The 23,432-nt window shown below is 43.6% G+C and overlaps 1 protein-coding gene and 3 pseudogenes across 4 annotated transcripts in view; 3 read left to right on the top strand and 1 right to left on the bottom strand.

The window, feature by feature from the left end:
* BTD (biotinidase) overlaps positions 1–23,432 on the top strand; it is a 32,550-nt gene that overhangs the window by 5,146 nt on the left and 3,972 nt on the right. For 2 of the 4 annotated variants that reach the window (XM_054595444.1, XM_054595445.1), the window contains exons 2-4: positions 7,220–7,414; positions 16,286–16,550; positions 22,074–22,223. In XM_054595444.1, coding sequence (XP_054451419.1) covers positions 7,410–7,414; positions 16,286–16,550; positions 22,074–22,223 — 420 coding nt within the window. In that variant the 5' untranslated portion in view covers positions 7,220–7,409. The remainder of the gene's footprint in view (positions 1–7,219; positions 7,415–16,285; positions 16,551–22,073; positions 22,224–23,432) is intronic. The other 2 variants (XM_054595446.1, XM_054595447.1) reach the window with 1 other exon arrangement.
* LOC129088235 (tubulin beta chain-like) lies at positions 518–1,989 on the top strand (annotated as a pseudogene).
* Positions 4,297–5,318, bottom strand: LOC129087913 (ATP synthase subunit O, mitochondrial-like; annotated as a pseudogene).
* On the top strand, positions 5,864–6,339 carry LOC129087912 (40S ribosomal protein S25-like; annotated as a pseudogene).

Below are 23,432 nucleotides of genomic sequence, written 5' to 3'. Positions count from 1 at the left end.
GCACCCAGGATTTTAGCACTGGTGACACTCCATACCTGGCCTATATTCATGCTATATTCATGCCTAACTGCCTACTCTATTACTTAGAGAAAATATATTATCTAAAGATTGGAAACAGGGAGCTTCTACAGGTTGTAATTCCTTAGGTCCCAAATTTTGATGGTAGATCTTAATTTCAGTAAACAAAGAAGGGCAAGCCCTGGCCAGATAACTCATTTGGCTAGAGCATCGTCCTGATGCACCAGAGTTGTGGATTCAGTCTTTAGCACGGCTGAGGATTCAATCAATGAATACATGGATTCAATCAATATAGGATTCAATCAATGAATACATGGATAGGTGGAACAACAAATTGATGTTTTTCTCTCTCTCCTTTTTTTTCTCTCTCTCTCCCTTTCCTTTTTCTCTCTAAAATCAATACATTGAAAAATTTACAAACACTCCCGGAACCTTCCTGCTGCTGCCTTCGGACCTCGCTGCTCTAGCCTCCAGGGCACGTCCCATTCTACCAGTCTATGAGCAGCAGCAGAGAAAAAAAAAATTACATATTTCCTTGCCCCATTTATTTTGAGGTGAGCAAAAATTTTAATTTTAACCATGAGGGAAATCATGCACATCCAGGCGGGCCAGTGTGGCAACCAGATCGGTGCCAAGTTCTGGGAGGTGATCAGTGATGAGCATGGCATCGACCCCACTGGCACCTGCCACAGGGACAGCGACCTGTAGCTGGATCGCATCTCCGTGTATTACAGTGAAGCCACAGGTGGAAAATATGTTCCTCGTGCTATTTTGGTGGATCTAGAACCTGGTGCCATGGACTCTGTTCGCTCAGGTCCTTTTGGCCAGATCTTCAGACCAGACAACTTTGTTTTTGGTCAGTCTGGGGCAGGTAACAACTGGGCCAAGGGCCACTATATAGAGAGGGCCGAGCTGGTTGACTCAGTCCTGGATGTCGTACAGAAGGAGGCTGAAAGCTGTGACTGCCTACAGGGCTTCCAGCTGACCCACTCGCTGGGTGGGGGCACAGGCTCTGGAATGGGCACTCTGCTCATCAGCAAGATCCGTGAAGAGTATCCTGACCGCATCATGAACACCTTCAGTGTGGTACCTTCACCCAAAGTGTCTGATACCGTGGTTGAGCCGTATAATGCCACTCTTTCTGTCCATCAGTTGGTAGAGAATACCGACGAAACCTACTGCATTGATAATGAGGCCCTTTATGACATTTGCTTCCGTACCCTCAAGCTGACCACACCAACCTATGGGGACCTGAACCACCTTGTCTCAGCCACCATGAGTGGTGTCACCACCTGCCTCCACTTCCCTGGCCAGCTCAATGCTGACCTTCGCAAGCTGGCAGTCAACATGGTCCCCTTCCCACGCCTCCACTTTTTCATGCCTGGCTTTGCCCCTCTAACTAGCCATGGAAGCCAGCAGTATCGGGCTCTCACTGTACCCAGCAGGTATTTGATGCCAAGAATATGATGGCTGCCTGTGACCCTCGCCACAGTCAGTACCTCACTGTGGCTGCTGTGTTCTGTGGGCGGATGTCTATGAGGGAGGTGGATGAGCAGATGCTCAATGTGCAAAACAAGAATAGCAGCTACTTTGTGGAGTGGATCCCCAACAACGTCAAGACAGCTGTCTGTGACATCCCACCCCGTGGTCTGAAGATGACAGTCACCTTCATTGGCAACAGCACAGCCATCCAGAAGCTATTCAAACGTATCTCAGAGCAGTTCACAGCCATGTTCCGCTGGAAGGCCTTCCTGCACTGGTACACGGGCGAAGGCATGGACGAGATGGAGTTCACCGAGGCTCAGAGCAACAAGAATGACCTCGTCTCAGAGTACCAGCAGTACCAGGATGCCACCGCAGAAGAGGAGGAGGATTTCGGTGAGGAGGCAGAAGAGGAGGCTTAAGGCCACACCCATCACTTAGTCTTCTCAGTTCCCGAATCGTCCATCCTCAACTGCCCCTTTATCTTCCCTCAGAATTTGTATCTTCTGCCTCTTTTATTCTTTTAGGGGTATTCTAGAACAGTGTCTGGCACATAATAGGCACTCAATAAGTATTTGTTGCTTGTTAAAAAAAAAAAGAAAAATTTACAAACAAAAACAAAGAAGGACACAAAGTCCTCATGATTATTTAAAAGCCTGACACTAGCTAAACCTGTGAAAAATAGTCTCACAGACATTTTATCCAAATGTTGGGCCCTGACTGGTGTGGCTCAGTGGATTGGGCAACATCCTGCAAACTGAAAGGTCACTGATTCAGTTCCTGGTCAGGGCACAAGCCTGGGTTGCGGGCCACATCCCCAGATGGGGATGTGTGAGAGGCAACCTATCAATCGCACATCAGTGTTTCTCTCCCTCTCTCTATCCCTCCCTATAAATAAATAAATAGATTGCTAGATAAAATCTTTAAAAAATTCTGAAGTGTTTGGCTATCAAATGAAAAAGTGGATTAGAGATTTTGCGAGGCATTATTGAATGGCTGAAATAAAAGTAAACAAAGGAAATATCTTAAGTACAAACGAAAAGGAAGCAACAATAAGAAAATAGGAAATCTATGTAGAGCGCAGTTTTTAAAACGAACATTGAAAATGGCACACCAGGAAATGTGCTGTATGAAGTATATCAACATAGAGCCGGAAATAAAATAATGCTAAAATGGTTCTTTGAATGAAACAGGTTAAATTGATTTCTTTTGCTTCTTATTAAATTTATGGACTGCAAAGTACCAAAGCTCAGAGATAGATTTGCAAAACCAATAAAAAGCAACTTTATTATCAAACCATCAAAAACAGAGTTATTCTTACTACCAGAGGACAGGCACTGGGAGTTTTCCCCTGGCCTTGTCTAAAGAAAAGCTGGATCCCTGCCCTTTCCCTGGGTTTGCAAGCCCTTTACCTTTGCTCTGCATCGATGCCAGTGAAACCCAGAACTAGGCCAGGTAGCGCTGTGAGGGCAGAAGCTGAAGGATCATCGTTTCCTTGCTTTAGCTCTGTCCTTATCGAAAGTGGGGTTTTTGTTTGTTTTGTTTGTTTTTTTTAAAAAGTGAATTTAGGGTGGTTTGGTATCAGCGATCATTAAAATCACTGGTAAGGATGTTTACTCTGTGTAAACTGCACTGGAAAACTGCTGTCTCACCAATGTCATGCTATGAGGAAAGCGTAAGAGATTTATCTCAATAGGACAGAGTTCCACACTTGAGGGTGGCCCCCGGGGTGGAGGTGGGGGTGGGGGATATCACCTATGAAATGCGGTACCGGTATTTAAGTGTTTGAGTTTTGTTTCTTGTTTTGACCTCAACCTTCATTACCAACCCTTCCTTTATTTTTTAAAACTATACCTTATTGTTTTCTTTTGCTTTTAATCTATTCTCTATATTAGCTCCCGGGCAGAATCTCTGAATGATTTCCAGGGTAAGGAGTCACAGTGGGGTGTAACCCCAGGTGAGGGACATATTCACGGTTCAAGCCCTTAAACTTCTTTCTGCATCATAACCTCTAAGTTCCTCTTTAGAGGTTAGCCATGATTTATTGTTTTGTTCACTTTTTTATATATACTTAACATTTATGACATTTTTCGGACACATGAATAGGAGCATAGATTAATACACAGCCATGCACCCAGCCCCTAGCTTACGAAATACGTTACAAATACAGTGCATGTCCTGTGTATCCCTCCGCCCCTTCCCTCTCCTTCCCTATACCATTCAGGTAACCACTACGTTGAATTTTGTGTTTATAATTCCCCCATCATCCATTCTGCAGGTGACAGAGACAGGACTAATTGCTGTCATTTTTTAAGTCAATTTACCAAAATGTCCATTGTCTAAGCACCATTTATATTATAGTTTATACTTTTTTAAAAAATGTTGTGTTCAGGAATCATTTTATTGTTGCTCCGAGGTTAAGAATTTTCATTGACAGCCCTGGCCAGTGTAGCTCAGTTGATTGGAGCATCCTCTCATAACTGAAAGGTTGTGGATTTGATTCCTGGTCCGGGCACAGGCCTGGGGTACGGGTCTGATACCCGGTCCAGCTGCTGATCCCCAGCCCAAGTACACTCAGCCAGTCGATGCTTTTCTCTCTCATCGATGTTTCTCTCTCTGCCTTTCTCTTTCCCTTCCTCTCCCTCTAAAAACAATGGGAAAAAATGTCCTTGAGTGAGGATAAATAAAAATAATAAAGAATTTTCACTGAGAGTAAAATCAGCACTTTCAGAAAACCTCCCACATATCCTTGCTCAGTTTCTGAATCTTGGTTCTGCAGACATACATATCAAACTATTACTCTCCAATACGGACAATCATTCCACCCATGAGTGACAGATCAAACTTAACTTCTGATTATAATATTTGGCTTTTACTTAGGAAGCTGTTCAGGGCTGTTTGTAATTCAGAAAAGAGTGCCTTCCTCTAAAGGAGATGCAGTGGTCGCTGTGCGTGGTACTTCTCCACAGTGGACACTCGCCCTGGTAGAAAAGCCAGAGATGACGTCTGTTCAAGTGACCATTTTCAGCAAGCAAATTGATCAGATTGGACGTGAGGGGAGAAGACCTCTCTTTTGTGGTCATGTCTTTCAGGCTTTCACTTCAATGGAACACTTTACATAGGGATTCATAATCAAAGCAGTCATTTTGAGTTCTTTCAAGGTTTGTGCTACTCAACACATCCTTTTCTACTTGTTCCATTTTATTCTCTTTAGATACAGCAAAATAAAGAGCAGTGGCACAGTGACCTTTGATGCTCTAAACCTGAACAGATGGGCACACAAGCTTGGCAAACAGCCTGGCCACAGATGTGCTGAAGCCTCATATCTGCTGGGGGAGCCTGGAAACTGCCAGGGAGGTTATCTTCTCCCAGGTGGCTGTAGGTCAAACCCGAGCTGGGAGAGCTCTAGTGCAGTTTATTCTTATCCTAGTGATCTATCATGTCATGTATCAAAGTTCCAGACACATGTAGTCTGTCTCTGGATTCTCTGTTTCTTTCCTATTGCAACACCCATCCTACACTACCTGCATGTTGGTAGGACAAGTCCTACTTTGTTCTTTTGAAACCATCTTATCTACTGTAACTAGTTTTCTCTTGCTGCTGTAACAAATTACCACAAACAATGCTTAAAAACAATATAAATTTCTTAACTATTAGTTCTATAGTGCGGAAGTCTGAATAGGTCTCACTGGGATAATATCAAGAGGTTGACAGGACAGCATTGTTTTCTGGAGGCTTTAGGAAAGAATCAGTCCTTGTTCCTTCCAGCTTCTACAGGCTTCCCACATTCTTGACTCCATCTTCAGAGTGAGCGACATTGGGCTAATAAGTCCTTCTCATGCTGCTATCCCTCTGATTCTCCGTCGTCTTCTTCCCTCTCTCACTTATAAGGACACTGGCGATTGCATTGAGCCTACCCAGATAATCCAGGACCATCTCCCCATCTCACGGTCAGCTGATTGGCAGCCTTAATTCTCCTTTGTGGTATAACCTAACATACTCACAGGCTCTGGGAATTAGAATGTCAGTATCTTTGAGGGGCCATTATTCTGTCTTTTGATCTATTCTTGGCCTTTTTCTCTTCCATACCTATTATGGAATCAGTTTATCAAGTTCCATGAAATATTCATTGAGATTTTGGTTGGAATTACACTGAATTTACAGACTAATTTGGAAAGAACAATATATATATTATCAAGTGTATTTTGCCATAAGCATAATATATCTCTCCATTTATTTTATTCTGCCTTAATGTCTTTCAATAAAAATATTTTATTATGTTTATTCTTAAGGATCTTACTTTTTAATTTTTTCCATTTTGTAGTTTGGGAAGGCAGTGTATTATATTGCAATTAATTTTCATATGTTGGCCTTTCAGTCCAATATTTTATTGAGCCATGGTAGTAACTGCTCTTTGAGTTTCACTGTGCTGCCCAAGGACAAGAAGAAGAAAGATTCTGGAAAGTCAGCCAAGAAAGACAAAGACCCAGTGAACAAATTTGAGGGCAAGGTCAAAAAGAAAAAGTGGTCCAAAGGCAAAGTTCAGAAACTTAACTCAAAAACTTAACTCTTGTTTGACAAAGCAACATATTACAAACTCTGTAAGGAAGTTCCCAACTATAAGCTTGTAACCCCAGCTGTTGTTTCTGAGAGACTGAAGGACTGTGGGTCTTTGGCCAGGGAAGCCCTTCAGGAGCTTCTTAGTGAAGGACTCCTAAATTAGTTTTAAAGCACAGAGCTCAAATAATTTACACCAGAAACACCAAAGTTGGGGATTTCCCACCTTTGGTGAAGATGCGTGAACAACAGGTCCCTCTAGCTGTACATTTTGAAAAATAAAGCACTAGAAAAATAAAAACAAAATTTTCATATGTTGGTCTTAAGTCTAACTACTTTAATAGTTTCTTATTAATTATAGCAATTTGCTTATAGAGTCTTTTGGGTTTCTTGGTAAATAATCATATGAAAAGTTAAAGTTTTGTTTTTTCCTTTGCTGTTCTTATATCTTTTATATATTTTTCCTTGTCTTATTGCATTGGCTAAGAACTCCAGTACAATATAGTTGAGAGCACTAATAAGTAGCATTATTGTTTCATTTAATCAGTTAATGTGGTAAATTAAGTTGATATATTTTCTCATTAAATGATTCATATTTCTTGTGATAAACCCAAGTTGGTCATGATGATTTTCTTCTCATACATTACTTAATTCATTTCGCTATTATTTTTATTTAGGTTTTCTGCATTTTTTTTTTAAAGAGTGAGAGTCAACCATTATTTTTCTTTCTTGAACTACCCTTATCTTTAAAAGTTATACTGTCTTGGAACAGTTTGTATAAAATATGTATGTATAAATATGTCTGTATAAAAAGACACAGTATGTATCTTTTCCTTGAATGTTTGAGAGAATTTTCCTGAAAAATTGATCAGGATTGGTGCTTTTAGAGAGTCTCTGATAGTTTAATTCTTCTTAAGTAATTAATCTCCATTTTTCTATCTTTTTTGAGCTTAGTTCTGGTAAATTTTATCATCCTATAAAATTATGCATTTCATCTACATATCCATTCAATATACATCTGTTCCAGAGCATCCAACAATCAGTTCTAAAATCTTTGTTGTAATCATAGTTACGTTCCACTTTTATTTTTTTCTTTATATTTGTGTGTGTTTGTTGCTTTTATCCTTGCTCTGTCTTAATGGAGCTTTGTTCATTTCATTAGTTTTTTCAAAGGATCAGTTTTGGACTTAAGACTTCTTGGAGTAATGGCCAATTCCAGACCTAAACCAGGAAATGTTCAAGATAAGCTTGGGACATCTTTAATGTCAGCTTACAAAGAAGCTGTGAAAAACTACTAGGATCATGTCAGAAAGAATCAAGAGCTAACTTGAAGAGGATACCACTGGTCAAGGATGAGGTAGTTTGAGTTTCAGTAATGATAACTGCAATGGAGAGAAACCCATCAAATATATTTAAATCCATGAATTCATGATATTTTCATTTTCTTGAAAACTGATTTTAAAAAGAATGGGAGAGAGAATCTAGCATTTATCCTGACTTTCCTATATGAATTATTCCACTAGATAAACCAAATAGTAGATAAAATGTCTCTTTATATAAAGTATTCCAATTAATAGATAAAAATGAAATGATAGAATACTAGCATTTTGTAAGCCCCAATGAATAGATAAAGGCATTATGCATCAGTGTTTTGGGCTAAAATCATGAAAAGAGAGTCAGACATGTGACTTCTGATAAAAGAACACACTACGCCCCATAGTCTTGCCAGAGATGGAACCTGAGTCTGATTCAGTTTCTGGATCCAGCTGCCAATTTACAAGAAATACCAACTATAGAGGAGAAGTTTGAACCTCACCAGGTGTGTGCAATAAGCAGAATCCATTCTGTTGGAAATCTACAGGTCAAAAGGCTAGGCTTCTTCAACAGATTGATTTTATGGAAATTAAAGGATGGAAAAGGAACCTGTAGATTAAAAGAGATTTAAACATATATCTATTTTTTTAAATTGGGGAGACTAAACTATAATGCTTAGGGATACATGTAGGCAACAAAGGTTTTTGTTTGTTTGTTTTTGTTTTTGTTTTTTAGAAAGTACATGAAGGTGACGGTTACTCGGCCACTTATGGGTAGAGTTGCCAGATTTAGAAAAAACAGGATGCCCAAGACTTCCAGTTAAATTCAAATTTCAGATAAACAATAATTTTTTAGTGTATGTCCTAACATACTTGTTTATCCAAAATTCAAACTTAACTGGGCCCTGTGTTATCTGGCAAAATCCTGTTTTACGCAAGGATGGCAACGCAGCGTACTTTCCAGCTGTCCTTGTTGCTGGCGGAGGCCATGAGCCCTCCTGTGGTCCACAGCACTTGAAGGGAAGTCAGTGGACAGGGGGTTGGGGAATTGAACTGGGTATTGAACTGGCAGATGCCCGCTGAACTCTTCTTCCGCACAGCATGGGACTGGAGTTGTCACATTCATTTGCACCCACAAGGTGACCCTGCGGATGGAAGCTACATGCTGAGGACAGAGAGACACAGAGAGGAGGAGCCTGGGTCATAAATGACGTTGTGGAGCTCCTACCTTTGTAAGGTTTTGGTATCAGAATTTTACCACTTCATAAGAAAAACTTGTTCTGCCGTGTTCTGGGGCACTAAGGAGCACTGCATAGTCTGCTTCTTTAAAGTTAGTAAGAATTCCTCTGGAAACTATCTGGGCTGGTTTGAGGGGGGAGGATGGGAGGGGTCATTTATATTTCTTCTGTTACTATTGGCTTGGTTCAGTCTTTTGTCTAACGATATAATGCATTTCCTAGGAAATTATCCATTTTCTCTGAATTTTCAAATGTTGTAGCATGGAATTGAACAAGGAAATTGTTCATTATTCTTTTAATTTTATTTGTAGATATTTCTTATATTACTTGTTTTGCATGTTCTTTATTTTTCTTAGCTGATGACTTATCTATACAATTTTTTTCAAAGAACAACCACTTGGTCTTATTTATTAGTTCTATCTTTTTCCTATTTTCTAATTTATTAATTTCCACTTTTATTTTATTTTCTTCTTGTTTTCCTGTTTACTACACTACTCTTTCCCCTACCCCCACCTGCCTTTGCTTAGTTTAATAACTTCTGGGTTGTCAGAGTTTATCACATTTGCATTGTGTTCTATAAACGTAATCCTCATATTTACTTTATATTTAAGTCTCATTGTCAGTTCTTTTGCCATGTTTTTCTATTCACCTCTTGGTTGGCACAATTTTATCCCCTATGCATTTTCTCAAGGAAGCCTGATGAATATAATATTTCCTGAGTTCTTGCATATTCAAACCTATTATCTCTTATTTTTATACTTCGACCACAGTTTGGCACAGTAAACAATTCCTGGTTCATATTTTCATTTTCAAAGGGACTCTCTAGGCTTTTCCTAGCATTGGTGTTATTGAGGTAAAGTCTGAGGACAGTCTGCATTTTTGCCCTTATAAATGCTCTTAACCTTTCTATTTGGCTTCCCAAATGATTCTCACTTTATCTTTGAAAATCAGGAATTTCACTAGGCTATGTCCTGGTATTGACATTCTGTTCCTTTCTTCCCTGAATTTTGGTGTGTTCTTTCAATCTTTACATTCAAATCTGCTTTTATTTCTGGAGAGTTTTCTTCAATTCCATCTTTAAATATTCTTCCATTATGCATTATCTGTTGTTGTATAACAATTGCTTTACCACACACTTAGCAGTTTAAAATAAGACCCATTTATTATCTCATAGTATCTGTGAGTCAAGAGTCGGAGCACAGCTTAGCGGGGCCCCTTGCCTGGGACCTCACAGTCTACAGTGAAGATGTCAGCTGGGCCCACAGGCCCGCCTGGGGCTGAGTCCTTTCCGGAGCCCAGCTGCTTGTGGGAAGATCATTTCCTTTGCACCTGTAGAGCTCCTGCTGACTTGATTCTTCAAGGACAGCAGAAGGGAGAGTGTTTCATGGAATATCTATTAAATAATGTTTTATTCTTTTAAAATCAGGAACTTTATTTAAACAAATGAAAACCAGTAACAGCCTGTAGACAGTGATGTTCCTGTCAAGACTAAGATAAGCACTGAATCCTTTCACTGACCTGGATCAAACTTGGGGTGGGCGGAGGTTCTTTCCCCGCTAGTGTTAGTGTTTAAATACTTGGCTGCTCATTTTCACTAAAGATGGTGGGAATACTTTGCCATATGCCCACATTCTGTCACCCGCACGGGAGAGGCACCCAGGAAATAAAGGTGATGGTTTTGATTCATGTCTTTCCTTGTTGTGAGGGAAAGATAGGGGCCAGAATATAGGTTCTCCATGCCTTTCTCCTCCAGCCCAGGGGTCCTCCAAAGTGTGACCCGGGCCAGGAACATCGGCATCACCATAGCCTGGGAACGCATCAGAAAATGCATATTCCCAGCTCTCCACCAGAGCTGCTGAATCAGAATTTCTGGGCATGTGGGTCCAGGGATCTGAGAGGACTCAAGGCCAAGCCCACATTTGAGAACCCCTGCTCTGGTCTGACCGCCTAGAATTTCCCTTGGGAGTGTCACTTTGTTAACGATTTTATTTTATTTTTTTAGAGCGAGGGGAAGGGGGGAAGAAAGGGAGAGAAACATCAGTGTGGGAGAGAAATATCAATATGAGAGGGCTGCATTGGTTGCATCGCATACGTGCCTCAACTGGGCACCAAACCCACCACCCAGGCATGTGCCCTGACCAGGAAGCAAACTCGCGACCCTTCAGTTTGCAGAACGATGCCCAGCCGAGACACACGGGTCAGGGTAGGAGCACCACTTTGAATTTCTGTTTAATTTTGCCGCAGCTGCATTGAGGACTCCACAGTGGTTTTTGAAGGTTTGATAAATTACCCTTGTTCTTCAGCATGTGCTGGGAGGGCTGGACCAGGAGCCTGGTTTCTAGTCTATCCTCACCATTAACTAATCAGTCCTGGAGTATTTTCTCACCATGAAGATAGAATTTTACCACCTGCTTTCACTGCTTGATGTGACAGCAAGAGAAAATGAAGTAATGGATGTCACAATGGCTTGAAATAGTAACATGCAACGTGTAAAATGCAATGTGGTATCAATATAAAAACTTGTTGCTGTAGATCCCTGAACTCCGCCAGGTTTCTCCATGCACTGTCCTGTCTGTCACAGTGTGGAGGGGTTGCATCGCTTTGCACTCCAGCCACACCCTTGGAGTGCACGGTTATACGAAATCGCAACAAATACAAGAATTTGTGAATATAGAAGATGCAATAGGTCCTGGGTGCATGGCAGATAAAAAACAGCTTTCATGAGCCCTGAATCTTGGAAAATCCAATATTTTCTATTTTCCCCATTGTAAAAGAGATAGCTGAAGTATTGGAAATTAAGGAAAGGTGGGAGAAAGCCATCATCCATTTATTCCTTAAGAATCACTCTATTATGTTACTTGGGATAATGATACTCAGTTTGTCCACGGGGTGGCAGTAGCAAACCTGTGGAATCAGCCTCAGCTGGATTTTTTTCTGTCCACACAAAATGAAAGCACCTTCTTGCATTAAACACCTGGGCATTTCAGGGAGAAGTTTTATATGACTTAAATTATGAAGGTAATTTCCCCTTTGAGAGAAGAAGGATGACATATTTAGGTTAAAGAATCATGTTCCCTTGGTTGCTCTAAGGCAAATTACTCTAGTCAACAGAGTAGAAATAGGCCCTAAGCAAAGGCCTAGTGCAAAGTTACACTTGCATATATCACTCTCTTTGGAAGATAAATAGTTGGAATTTTTTAAAAAGTGAAATCGCAACTTAGCAGTTCAACTCAGAGGACTTGGTAACTAGTTCACTACTTCTTGTGAGTTCAGCCTTGAATTTTGACCTCACCACCAGGGGCTGCTCACTGGTGATTACACTTGACATCTCTCACTGAGACATCAAAAATCTTGGTGATGCTTGGGTTTGCCTGAAGCTGTTCAAGCAAAAACCATTGTGGGGCTGCCTGTTCCAGACGCCGGTCACCGATATGCTCACCCCCAGCATCGCCAGAGGGAGAAGCGGAAAACAAGAGGCTTTCTAGGAAATGAAAGGTCTCTTCGGGGATTTCTTTAAATTCAGGTTCTGTAAATTCGGTGGAGGTGGACATTATTTCTCCTTTTTCTGAGGAAAGATTTACACATGGAAATCACACAATTCATGAGAATAGGTTTAAAACTGTTCGGAACTTTAATTCACAATGTGCTTCTTGGCATCCTGTCAGATACACATAGAAACACACACTCAGCTGCCTCCTGACGACTTACTCAGGCTTTGCTCCACAGGCTGTGATGTTTCCTCTGCCGACGTCTTCTGCCTCCTTTCCCAGTCATGGGACCGCTATTCTCCCTGACAAGTAGAGTCACAAGTTCTTCTGTTAACAAGATCAATAGGTCTATATATAAATTTTAAAATGTATATGCCTGCCTCTGAAATTATCTTAAGGAAACCTTAATCAGAATCCTTTCATTTCCTTGCAGAAGACACTATTGTACCAGCGTGCCTAGGAAGCAAACACAACAAATTATCAAGACGAATCATTTAACAAGGTGGAAAAATAAAATAGTTCCTTGGGTGTAAAAATAATCTGGTGATCGACATGTTAACCAAATTTCCACAAAATAGGTTTCCATGTAATTTAGACTTTGATATCTTTTCCTCACAGATCGCAAGAGGCTTCCTGATTAGGATTAGTGTTGGGGGAACATGTTTCCCTCTGAAATACGAAACAGAGGCTCCGGTAGCACCGCTAAAAGATGAGCGTGCTTGCTAAAGATGCCCCTCCGGGCATGCTCTTCCCACCCATCCGTGATTTCCTGTCCACAGGGTCTTCCTCTTGGCGCACAAAAAAGGTCTCAGGCTTTTACTCTGTACCCAGCAGGGAGTCACTGAAAAGCTTTGAGCACAGGAGTGTCGTGATTGACGTGATTGACTCAGGCTTTAACTGGATCTTACCGGTTCCTCTAATGAGATGAGAATAAAGAGGAGAGTGGCAAACACGGGGAGGTGTACAGAGGCCAGGGAGAGGTCCCCTGTTCTTTATCTGACTGACTGCATTTTCTGCTGCCCTCCCCTGGTCCCTGGGCACCAGCCAGCTGTTTTCCTTGCTGTTTCTTGAACCCACCTGGCCAGCGTCCACGTGGGTTGAACGAGCCATTTCCTCTGCGTGGGACACTCTTCCCCAAGCATCCCAACAGACTCCTCTCTCACCTTCAGACATCACCTTCTCGTTGAGGCTTTCCTCAACTACACTGTTTAAAATTGCCCCTCATTCAGGCCAGGCCCTTCCCTCCCCCTTTCCTGTCTTTATTTGTCCTCTGCATTTATCACCATTTGACACACTTGGTATTTATTAGATTGTGGTCCTCTGTCTTTCCATACACGCAGAGTGGGCGCTCCGTGAGTAAGGGCCGGGCTTCTTCGCTGCTGTATCCCTGACGCCTACACCTGTATCTGGCACGCAGCCCGGTGCCCATGGTGTCTGAAGTGAGCCCTCCTGGTCCTGCTGTTTCCTGGCAGTGGGATTCAGAGCATCTCACAGGCCCGCGCCCCCATCGCGGAGGGCTGTGATGAGCTGAGCGTGTCCAGCAGGGTGTGGAAGCACACTGTCACCTCCCTGGTGCATTCACACTGGACCCTTCCTGGAATTTAATCTCACCTGTCAAGTGCCCTCCAACGCCAGAGGGCGCATCGGCACTGTTAAGAGACCAGCACACTCTTGTGGTGACCATTTGTTTATGGCCACTGGAAGCTTGGCCAGCTCCAAAGGTGGGTCAGTTGCTGGATTTCCAAGAACCTCATGACTTTCCAGAGCCCCCTTGTTCCCAGGAAACCCCCACACCCCTTAGTCCACCTGTGCATGGCATCATGAGCCAGCACCTGGTAACCTTGGAAACTGTCCCCTCCAATCCTGTCTGCTGTGCCCTTCAGAGTCCCCGCCTGGACCTTGCTTGGTGGTGTTTTTTTTTTCCCCTGAGAGGGTTGTGTAGTGCCAGATAAAGAGAGAGAGCCAGCATTTGCAACTTTGGTTAAAGTGTGTGCTATATTTCCCCACTCTTCAGAAGGGCAAACTCTTGTTCCTATTTTTAATGTCATTACTCATTCTCACCTTCCTCATCAAGCCTGCTTCTTTCAAGCATGAGTACCTGTTAGACTCTGCACAGCCTCTTATTATCAACCGACCTCGGTTCACACACAAATGAGCTCCACTCACAGCTCTCCTACCCAGCTTCTTCTGTAAATAAGCTAAATTTTATTTTCTCAAGATAGAAAGCAATGTGATATCTTGTTGTTTCCACAGTTTCCTTGTTTTGCTGGCTTGCAAGTCGGTGAGACTTAGACAAATGGCCTGTGTCCCCAGATTGGTGGCATGCGGCTGTTCATTGAACGCCAAAGCTGCTGTGACCGCCGCTCTGGGCCCCGGGGAGTCCTGACCCGCCTCCACCAGGCATTGGTTGGAATGCCTCCTGGCCCTTCCCCTCTCCACCCCACCCCAGCCTCAGTTTCCCCACTTCCTAGGGGGGGCCATAGCCTTATACGTTAGAAATTTTGTGACTGTGACTGAGAATGACACTTCCCCCCACCCAAACCAGTCCCCATGGTCATCTTTATAAAAGCAGAGATTTTGAGACTTTTAAAATTATTCCTTGCTGGTTGGTCTTCGGAGGCAAAATTCAGATAAGAAAGCTTATCAATTATACTTTTGTTTCTACTCAGAAACTCATGACTGCTCGCTCAAAGGCCTCTTGTTCTAATCTTAAAACATTGTTGACAGTGTCTCCGATGAATGGCAGCAAGTCCTGGGGTTTGGTATGTGGATGGTACATTTATTCCCTGGGGAAAGCAGTAACCCTGCGAGTGGGCAGTGTTGGGGGGCAGAGCACAGCTTACTCTGACAAGTATTTGATTTTCTGAGGCTAATGACTGAGCACCCCTAGTCTTTGTTTTAGTGCTGAAAATAATTATGGTTACTTTTGTTTCTGGAACCTTTGAGAAGAAAAAAAGAAAAAAGAAATGTGCAGCCTGGAGATCTTGGTTTTGAAGTGCAAACATGGGGGTTATGAGTCAGACTTGGGCGGGGTGTCCTTTTTCTTTTTAAAGAACGGCAACAGGATTCCTCGATTTGTCTCTGTTCTCCTGGTGTTCAGTCCAGATTCCTGGGCAGTTGGTCAGCCACAGCACATCCCCACAGAGCACGTGGCGGGGCCTTGGCGCACCACCCGGCTGATTTGCACCCGGGAGAGGCTGCCGCTGGGAGGCCAGGCCGATGCTAAGGCAGAATTGGACTCTTCACTGTAAAACATGCAGTAACTCATGATTACAAATAAAAATTCCTGTTCATGGGGGGGGGTGGGGGAAGCAGTCAGAAGTGTCATTGTTTAAGTGACATCATTTACTTCTAATCTCTTATGGTGGGAGCTACAAAGCTGAGTTTACTTTCTAGAAAAATTCTAGTTTATTTTCTAGAAGATTGCATTTTATCACTGCAAAAGGACTTTCTTTTCAAATGAGTATGCTTTCTAGCAAGAGTTTTGGAGTCACAGAGACAGAGTTTGAGAAGAGACGATGTGCAATGGCCATTGGCAAGTTCAAGGAGGAAAAAAACCCACGATTTGGTTGGGAGTCTTCTTTTTATCGGTTCATTAACAGAGTCGATCCTGGCATTCAAGTGGAAGCCAGCAGTTTCTGTTCACAAAATAAAGAATGTTGTGTTGAGTAAAGGGAGCCTTACCCTGTATATTCATTACTAACCGAAGGAATGCAGGGAGAATTTCCATCTGCCCAGTTTTTACGACTAGGAAAGCCAAGCTGTGCCATTAGGAGCGCGGCTGTCATAGCAGGGGCAGACGAGTGACCTATACTGTGCGTGTGTGTGCATAGAGGGCTGGTCGTGGGGTGCGGAAGAGGGCACAGAATTATGTAAAACAATCAGCATAATTATTATTGCCCGAAACATAAGTGTGCAGCTAGAGAAGAGATTAGTCACACAAACACTGGGTCTGATTTGGAAATGTTCTCAAACCAGGCTATTAACACAGTGAGCCATTTTAAACATAGCTACGTGTTTGGAGAGAAACACAGACCCTTTTATTAGGAACATGAAACAAGCTCTTTGAGCGGCAGTACCACGGTGGGTGAGTTTAATTGCTGGGAATTAATAAATCACAGTTGCAAAAGTTAAATTCTTGGCAGGCGTCTTTATTCAGCTGTTTTCCCGTGGCCTCGTTACATTCCAGATTGACGGTCTGCACGATGTCTGGAGCCGGCCACCCCCTCGCTCTTTTCATCTGCGGCTGTTACGCGGTGGCCCTGGGAGTCCACACGGGGGTGTGCTGCGTGGCTGCAGGTCGAGACACTGGCTATTACGTGGCCGCGGTGTATGAGCACCAGCTGATATTGAGTCCGAACCCTCGAGCCCTCACCAGCCGCAAGCAGGCCTTGGAGCTGATGAACAAGAACCTCAACATCTACGAACAGCAAGTGATGACTGCAGCCCAAAAGGCAAGGCGCACTCCTGCGTTACAGCCCGAGTTTGTCTCCGGGAGCGGGGAGAGTTGCGGCTAGCCCTCGGTGGGGGGTTCCCGCAGCCCCAGTGGAAAGTCAGCGCGGTTGGTAAAGCCAAGTGCAAGGAGTCAGTTGGCAGGAGTGTCGCTGCTCGGAGTGTGGTCCAGGGACCAGCAGCCTCAGCAGCCCTTCTGGGCCTGTGGGAAATGCAGAATGTGGGCCCCGACCCATACTGCTGAGTCAGACCCACATTTTCGCAAGATCCCCGTGTGATGCTTTTTACCTCAAGTCTGAGGAGCCAGGGCTAGATCCCCGGTTCCCCAGTGTGGCTGCGTGGAGGAATTGCGCGGCCAGCTGTGAACAGACGTGGGTGCCTCCGTTCCGCCCCTGCGTTGTCGGGTGGGCCATGGGCTGGGCATTGGGGATTTTTTTTTTTTTTTTTTTTTTTTTGTATATGCATTACCTACTTTTTTTTTTCCTCATGGAACGGAATCAAACACGGACTGAGAGTACAGAGTATACACTAGAAATCAGCAAATTCCAGGAACAGTAGGAAAAAGACAAAGAAATGATGCCTAAACACACAAAACCCTTCGCTGGGATCTGCTGACCCCAGCCAGAACCAGGGAGGAGTCACACGCTGGGGACAGGTTCCAGAACATTCGGAAAGGGTGTGGGGCGAGGGCAGGAAGGGCTGCACTGGGGTGCGGGTTTAGTACCAGGTAAATTGCCCTTAATATTTATATACAAAATCAGTTGGCTCTATTTCTTAGGAAAACACATGGAAAGAAAGGAAGATTTGGTCACTACTTTATGAACCTGTCTCTGTACAATACCGACATCATCAGAAATAGGGACAATTCACTCATTCATATTTCAGTAGCAGGGCATAAATACCAAACATCACCCGGGCCCTCAATACAAAACCTCCGCCCCGCCCAGTTCTCCCCCTTGCCCCGCCCCCATCGCCCTCTGGCGGCTCGCACTTCAAAGGCCGCCTCCCCGTGGATTCTGCCGCCCGAACACCTGAAAACCACCCTGGCGTGACTGCCGGTCGTTCTCTCGGGGGCGTTCGGAGCAGAACCGAAATAGCAGGCGTCCGCGGGGCTGCTGTTTGCTGCCTCCAGATTGTTTGGGGCTCATTTCTGGTCTCAGTGCCAGACGGTGAACAGTCTTGAGAACTCAGTCCAGACAGAACTGAACCCAAAGGACAAAGGAAGGTCGGTGCCAGCCTTTGTGAAGGCTTCCTGCCTGTCCTGCGTTTCCAACTCCTGCCAGGAAGGGTGGGGCAGAGAAGGAAATGTCGGTGCCAGATGTTACTGTAAGAAAGTTCCCTGGTGGGAAACCCATAAGCAAAGGGAAGTTTGGGCTTTAACCCCGGTGGTCGGGCGCGGGAGCCCAGCGGCTGGAGGAAGCCCTGCGCTGCCTCCGTAGGAGCAGAGCCTCCCTGTGTCTGTGAGCTTAGAGGGCAGAAGCAGTCATGCCAACAGGTCCTGCCCCAAACCGTCCCTGTCTCTGCTCAGGGCGGACAGGGCTGCCTGGACAGCCACTGCGTAATGGCTACCTTTAAAAATCCTAGCCTAGGAGGCGCCCGCCCACAACTAACGTGGAAAGGGAGTGTAAAAAGGTAACGCCCTGGTCCAGCTGCTTCTGATGGGTAACACTCCTCCGTTTTGTTCCCAACCTGACCCCTGACATCCAGTTTCTCCTTGATCATTCTTTCTTTTTTTAAATCCTCACTCGAGGACATGCTTCTTGATTTTAGAGAAAGGAGAAGGGAGAGAGAGAAAGAGAAATATCAATTGGTTGTCTTTCATACACATATTGTCCAGGGACGGAACCCATAACCTACGCATGTGTCCTGACCAGGAATCAAACCCATGACCTTTCCACTTATACGGCTACTCACAACCAAATGAGCTGCACTGGCCAGGGCCCTCCTTGAACACCTTCAATGGCCTAGATCTCCTGCCTCACAGATGGTCTGGTTCTACCTGAGGTCAGCCGGCAATTCTGGAAAGGTCTTCCTTTCAGTGAGCAACAGGCAGCCTCCCTGTAACAACTACCCATGGACCCAAGCTAAACAGAACAGGCTCAGGCCTTCACCGTGTGTGCCACCGTCCCCGGTCCTGGGCACCCCGCACCCCGACAGCTCTCCCCCAGGCTATGCATCACTGGTTCCACCCCACAGTTCCTTGAGAGAGGTTTTCAGACCTTCCTAGTTGTCTTTGTGCTCCTGATTCTACCTGAGGCCAGGGCGGAGGTGATCTGTCTCCATTCTCATTCTATTCTTGTCCCCAGAAAGCTTTCTGCAGCCACATCTCACTGTGCATTCGTAAGGCACTCGCTGTCAACTAAACTTCTGAGCCTTTTCCACACACACACACAGACAAGCAATGGATGCCACCATTGCCTTCCTGTGCTGATGGAATTTGTTTAACGTGACAGCAAGACTTCACATTTATGCTGTGAAATTTCAGCATATCAGTTACCTTCTCATCATTCACACATTTAACGGACACCTCACTTATATCTACATATAAATACACCCCAGGCTCTGCCCTGAGACCTCCTGATGACGCAGATCCGCCCCAGAGCGTTCTCTGCACAGAGGTGTCTGCTTGCATGACACTGAATGTCACCCGCCTCTACTCCACCCTGCCCACAAGACCATCTACGACACTTGGCGACTGCCATCTGGAAACCCAGAGACTGTGACTGTAGCCACCCTCTCTGTTTTATAACCTGCCCCCAGATGAAACATGTAGCATGTTTTTGTCAAACCCATGCTGGCTCCAAAGCAGCATTCCTTCTCTATTCGTGGTCCAGGAGCAGGGACAAAGCTACTGACCTGAGTGTTTTTATGTTTTAAAAACATTTTATTTTTTGTTTTAGAGAGAGGGGACAGAGGGAGAAAGAGAAGGCAAGAAACATCAATTGGTTGTCTTTGGTAGGTGCTCCAGGGGACTGAACCTGCAACCCAGGCACGTGCCCTGACTGACAGTCGAACTGGTGACCTTTCAGTTCACAGGACGATGCCCAACCAGCTGAGCCACATTGGCCAGGGCAGATCTGAGTGTTTATAGTGTTTATAGATATCTTGGCTGTCCTGTGTAATTATATGTGTTAAAGCAACTTCTAAGATTTTGATGCAAAGCATGTGTCAGAGTTTTATATCGAACTTGTGATAAGGGTAGAGGTTCCTGAACAAACCAATTGAAAAATTCCTCCCTTGGTAGAGGTGTTTATAGGGAAGAAAAGAGTCCAACTCACAGGTTTTACACGGCTGTCACTTGGGTTGTCAACCGTAACTGCAGGAGCTCTTGAACTCACTGAGTTTATCAGAAAATTGCTCAAGTCTTTTATTAGGAATGTTCCTTCCTAGAATGTCCCTAGAAAGGACTGGCAATCACATCAGACCCAAAGTTCTGCCCCAGCTCAGGTTTGGTTCCTGCTCATTCCTGGCAGATACATATTCAGGGAATCCAATGCAATTTTAATATTAATCTAATATCTACAGATAACTTAAATTTCATTTTCTATTAAAAAATTCAATGCTCTCACAGTTTTGTTTTTACTAAAGGAAATTATCCAAGTATAATTTTCAAAAGGTTAAAAACATGAGTCCTACAAACATGGAATGAACATGTGTCAAGGCTTTTATTTAACTCATTAATTTATGAAGGAACCAATAAGATGGTGGAGCTGGTTCAACAGAGAATACTGAGTGTCAGTCAGAGAAATGAATGTTGAAATGAATTTGTCAATAGGTACTAAACTAGCTGACGTCCTGCAGGGCAATAAAATCATAATCATTAGTGTAATGTGTTGTTAACTAGGAAAGTCACACTGTGGTACATTGCTTAGATAAGTAGCCTTTGAGTGAGGTTAATTAGTACCCTGGTATATCTCGGAAAGATATACATTCTCATCTTGCTTTATTTACAAGTTTGCAAAAAATTTTCTTTACATTGTGCTATAGATGGCTACTCCCCCCTCTGCTACAGGGAGTATACATTGTACAGTCTTTCTGGAAAGCTATTTGGCAATGTATGTTAAGACCTCACAACTTAAAAAAGAAAAAGAAAAAAAGACCATACAACTTATACCCTTGACCTAGTACTTTCACTTTTAAGATTTTATTCCAAGAAAATAATCAGAGATCCAAACAAAGATTTGTGTACAGCACTCATTCATTAAGTGTTTTGAACACCCTGTACCCAGATGGTCGCCATAGTTTTCTTTTTATAACAAGTTGGAATATTCCACTTGTTCAGTACAATTCAACTGTTCAATAATAGAGGACAAACTGTGGTGTCCTCTTAAATTAAATGGGGCCATTAGGAATTACATTTTTGAAGGTGTCTTTCTTGTCTTGATGTTTTATATAGTGAGAAAGTCAAGACGGAAAACCATATATTTTTAAATTAAACAGAGAGTGAAAATATTCACGATATTAACAATAAGTATCTTTATGTCGTAGGATTATGAATTTTTACTTTATATTTTCTCGTCTCCAGGTTTTCTACAGTTAAACTTTTGAAGCTTTTGTAACCAGGGGAAAAAAAGTTATACAGAAAGTTTTCAGTGCATTCCAGAAATAAGTGACTCAAATTGCCCGTTATTTTAGACTAGTCATGCCTTCCCTGCCTTCCTCCGCCCCTTCCACTTGGGCCAATGTCCCAGGCTTGACATTTGAAGCCGTTTCAGTGGAGAATAGCAGAAGCAGGAGGCCCGGGCACGGAAAGCTGAGGGCCGCCCTGTTTGGATTTTCTTGGGCGGCTGCAGACACCACAGGGGGCCCACGTGTCTCCTGGTTGGGGATAAGGCCTGCGGTGTGGTGAGGATTCTGAAGGGAGCCTCCTAATTCCCAGCTGGAGAATTACATGGTAGAGCAAGTCCTTGTTTCTATGCTGTAACCAACACCAGCCCAGTGGGTCCCAACCTTAGCTGTGCTAGAGTCACCTAGGAGCAATTAAACAAACACCGTTGCCAGGACCCCACCCACGATCAATGGAAGCAGACTTTCCTGTGGTGGGCACCAGCATCACTCCTACACACAGAGTGTTTTTGTTGGTTTTTTCCCCAGAAGTCCCCCATCTGATTTGAACGCCACATGAACCAACAGACTGGAGATACTACGTCTGTTAATGAGCCCAGTACTCAAGACCTTTTCTAGTTGGCCCCGTTTCGCGCTGCTCCACCACGAACTCCGGAACCCTGACTGCTTGCTTGGCAACCCCCTGGTCCCTTCAACCCTCCCTCCCTGGACATGCCCCCAGGTACATGGTTGTTCCCAGAGGACTTTGCCTTCCTTCCCTCAGAATGAAGCCAAGTGAGGTGGCTTCCCTCAGACTAAGGTCCCCTGATGAGAGCTCAGCCGCCGTTGTTTTAACCTCTGGTTCCTGGTACACAGCAATTGCTTGATGGCTCTCAGGTAAATGAATGAAGGAATGAATAAATGAATGAAGTGGTGCTTCCCATTATCTGATAACATATCTTGATGTTTTTGACTTACAGGGTGTACAGATTATAGTGTTTCCAGAAGATGGTATTCATGGATTCAACTTTACAAGAACATCCATTTACCCCTATTTGGACTTCATGCCATCTCCCCAGTTGGTCAGGTGGAACCCATGCCTGGAGCCCCGTCGATTCAATGACACGGAGGTGTGTGAGCATCCCAGACTTCCTCCTCTGTAGGCTGAAGGCATCAGAGATGAACCAAGCCAGGGGCCAAAAGCCAAGGCATGTTACATGAGACTGAAAGGGGACCCTGGGATCCTAAAAATGAAACTCAAACTCCATGTGCCACACATTCATCCTGTTAAAGAATGTCTGATATAACGAAGCATTTACTCATCGATGGATTGTTCTATTTATTAATTACACAAGAAATGTATGAATACATGCTTATAAGACAAACAGAAAATAAATAAAAGCCCACTGTCACCGCACCCCAACCCTCACCCTGCTTCCCTTCCTAGAGAAACTGCCATCAACAATATGATGTGCCTCCAAATATCTCTTCTTCTCTGTGCGTTTTATAATTGACATCCTCTTTTTTCTTTTTAATATGCTATAGGCTTATTTTTTTTTTAAACTCTTGCTATTATAAACAATGTCTCAATGAATACACATATTTTTGTAAAATGTCTATGTTTTTCTGTCAGGTGAGATTCCTAGAACTGGAATTTCTCAGCAGAAGGATAGGCACATTAAAATTTTTTTTAAAAATTGAATTTATTGGGGTGACATTGGTTAACAAAATTATGCAGGTTTCAGGGGCACAATGCCACAGCACACCATCCGTACACTGTAGCGTGTGTTCACCACCCCAAGTCAGGTGTCCATCCCTCACCATCTATCCCCCCATCCCTCCGGCATGTCCCTTAGGCCCGCGTCCCCCGGCGGTCACCCCTCTGTTGTCCACATCCGTGAGTCCTTTCTCTTTTATTTTTGCACAAACCCTCCACGTCCCCCCCACCTCCAGCCTTCTCCTAAATTATTTTAAAGAGTACCAAATTTCCGCTTTAAAAGATTTTGATTTCGCTTTACATTCCCAGTAGTGGTGTATGAGTACCTGTTTTCTCAGCCTTTGGTCAACGTAAAATAGAATAATCTTTTGCATTTTTGCCAATATTATGAAGGTGAAAAATATATCTCATTATTTTAATTTGCATTTCCTTAGTACTAATAAGGTTGACCATCTTCTCGGATGTTTGTTGGCCATTTGTATCTATTTTACGAGTTCTTCATATCCTTTGTACACTTTCAGTAGTGGTTGCTTTTTAATTGATTTAGGTTAGTTATGTATATATTATGGACACAATACAGCTACTTTTCTACTTAAAAATTATAAAGTAAAAGGTAGGATTT

The sequence above is a fragment of the Pteronotus mesoamericanus genome, unplaced genomic scaffold (assembly GCF_021234165.1).
Source record: "Pteronotus mesoamericanus isolate MK-2021 breed Mesoamerican mustached bat unplaced genomic scaffold, CSHL_Meso_final scaffold_54, whole genome shotgun sequence".
Taxonomy (NCBI): Eukaryota; Metazoa; Chordata; class Mammalia; order Chiroptera; family Mormoopidae; genus Pteronotus; species Pteronotus mesoamericanus.
This window is presented reverse-complemented; position numbering and strand designations above follow the sequence as displayed.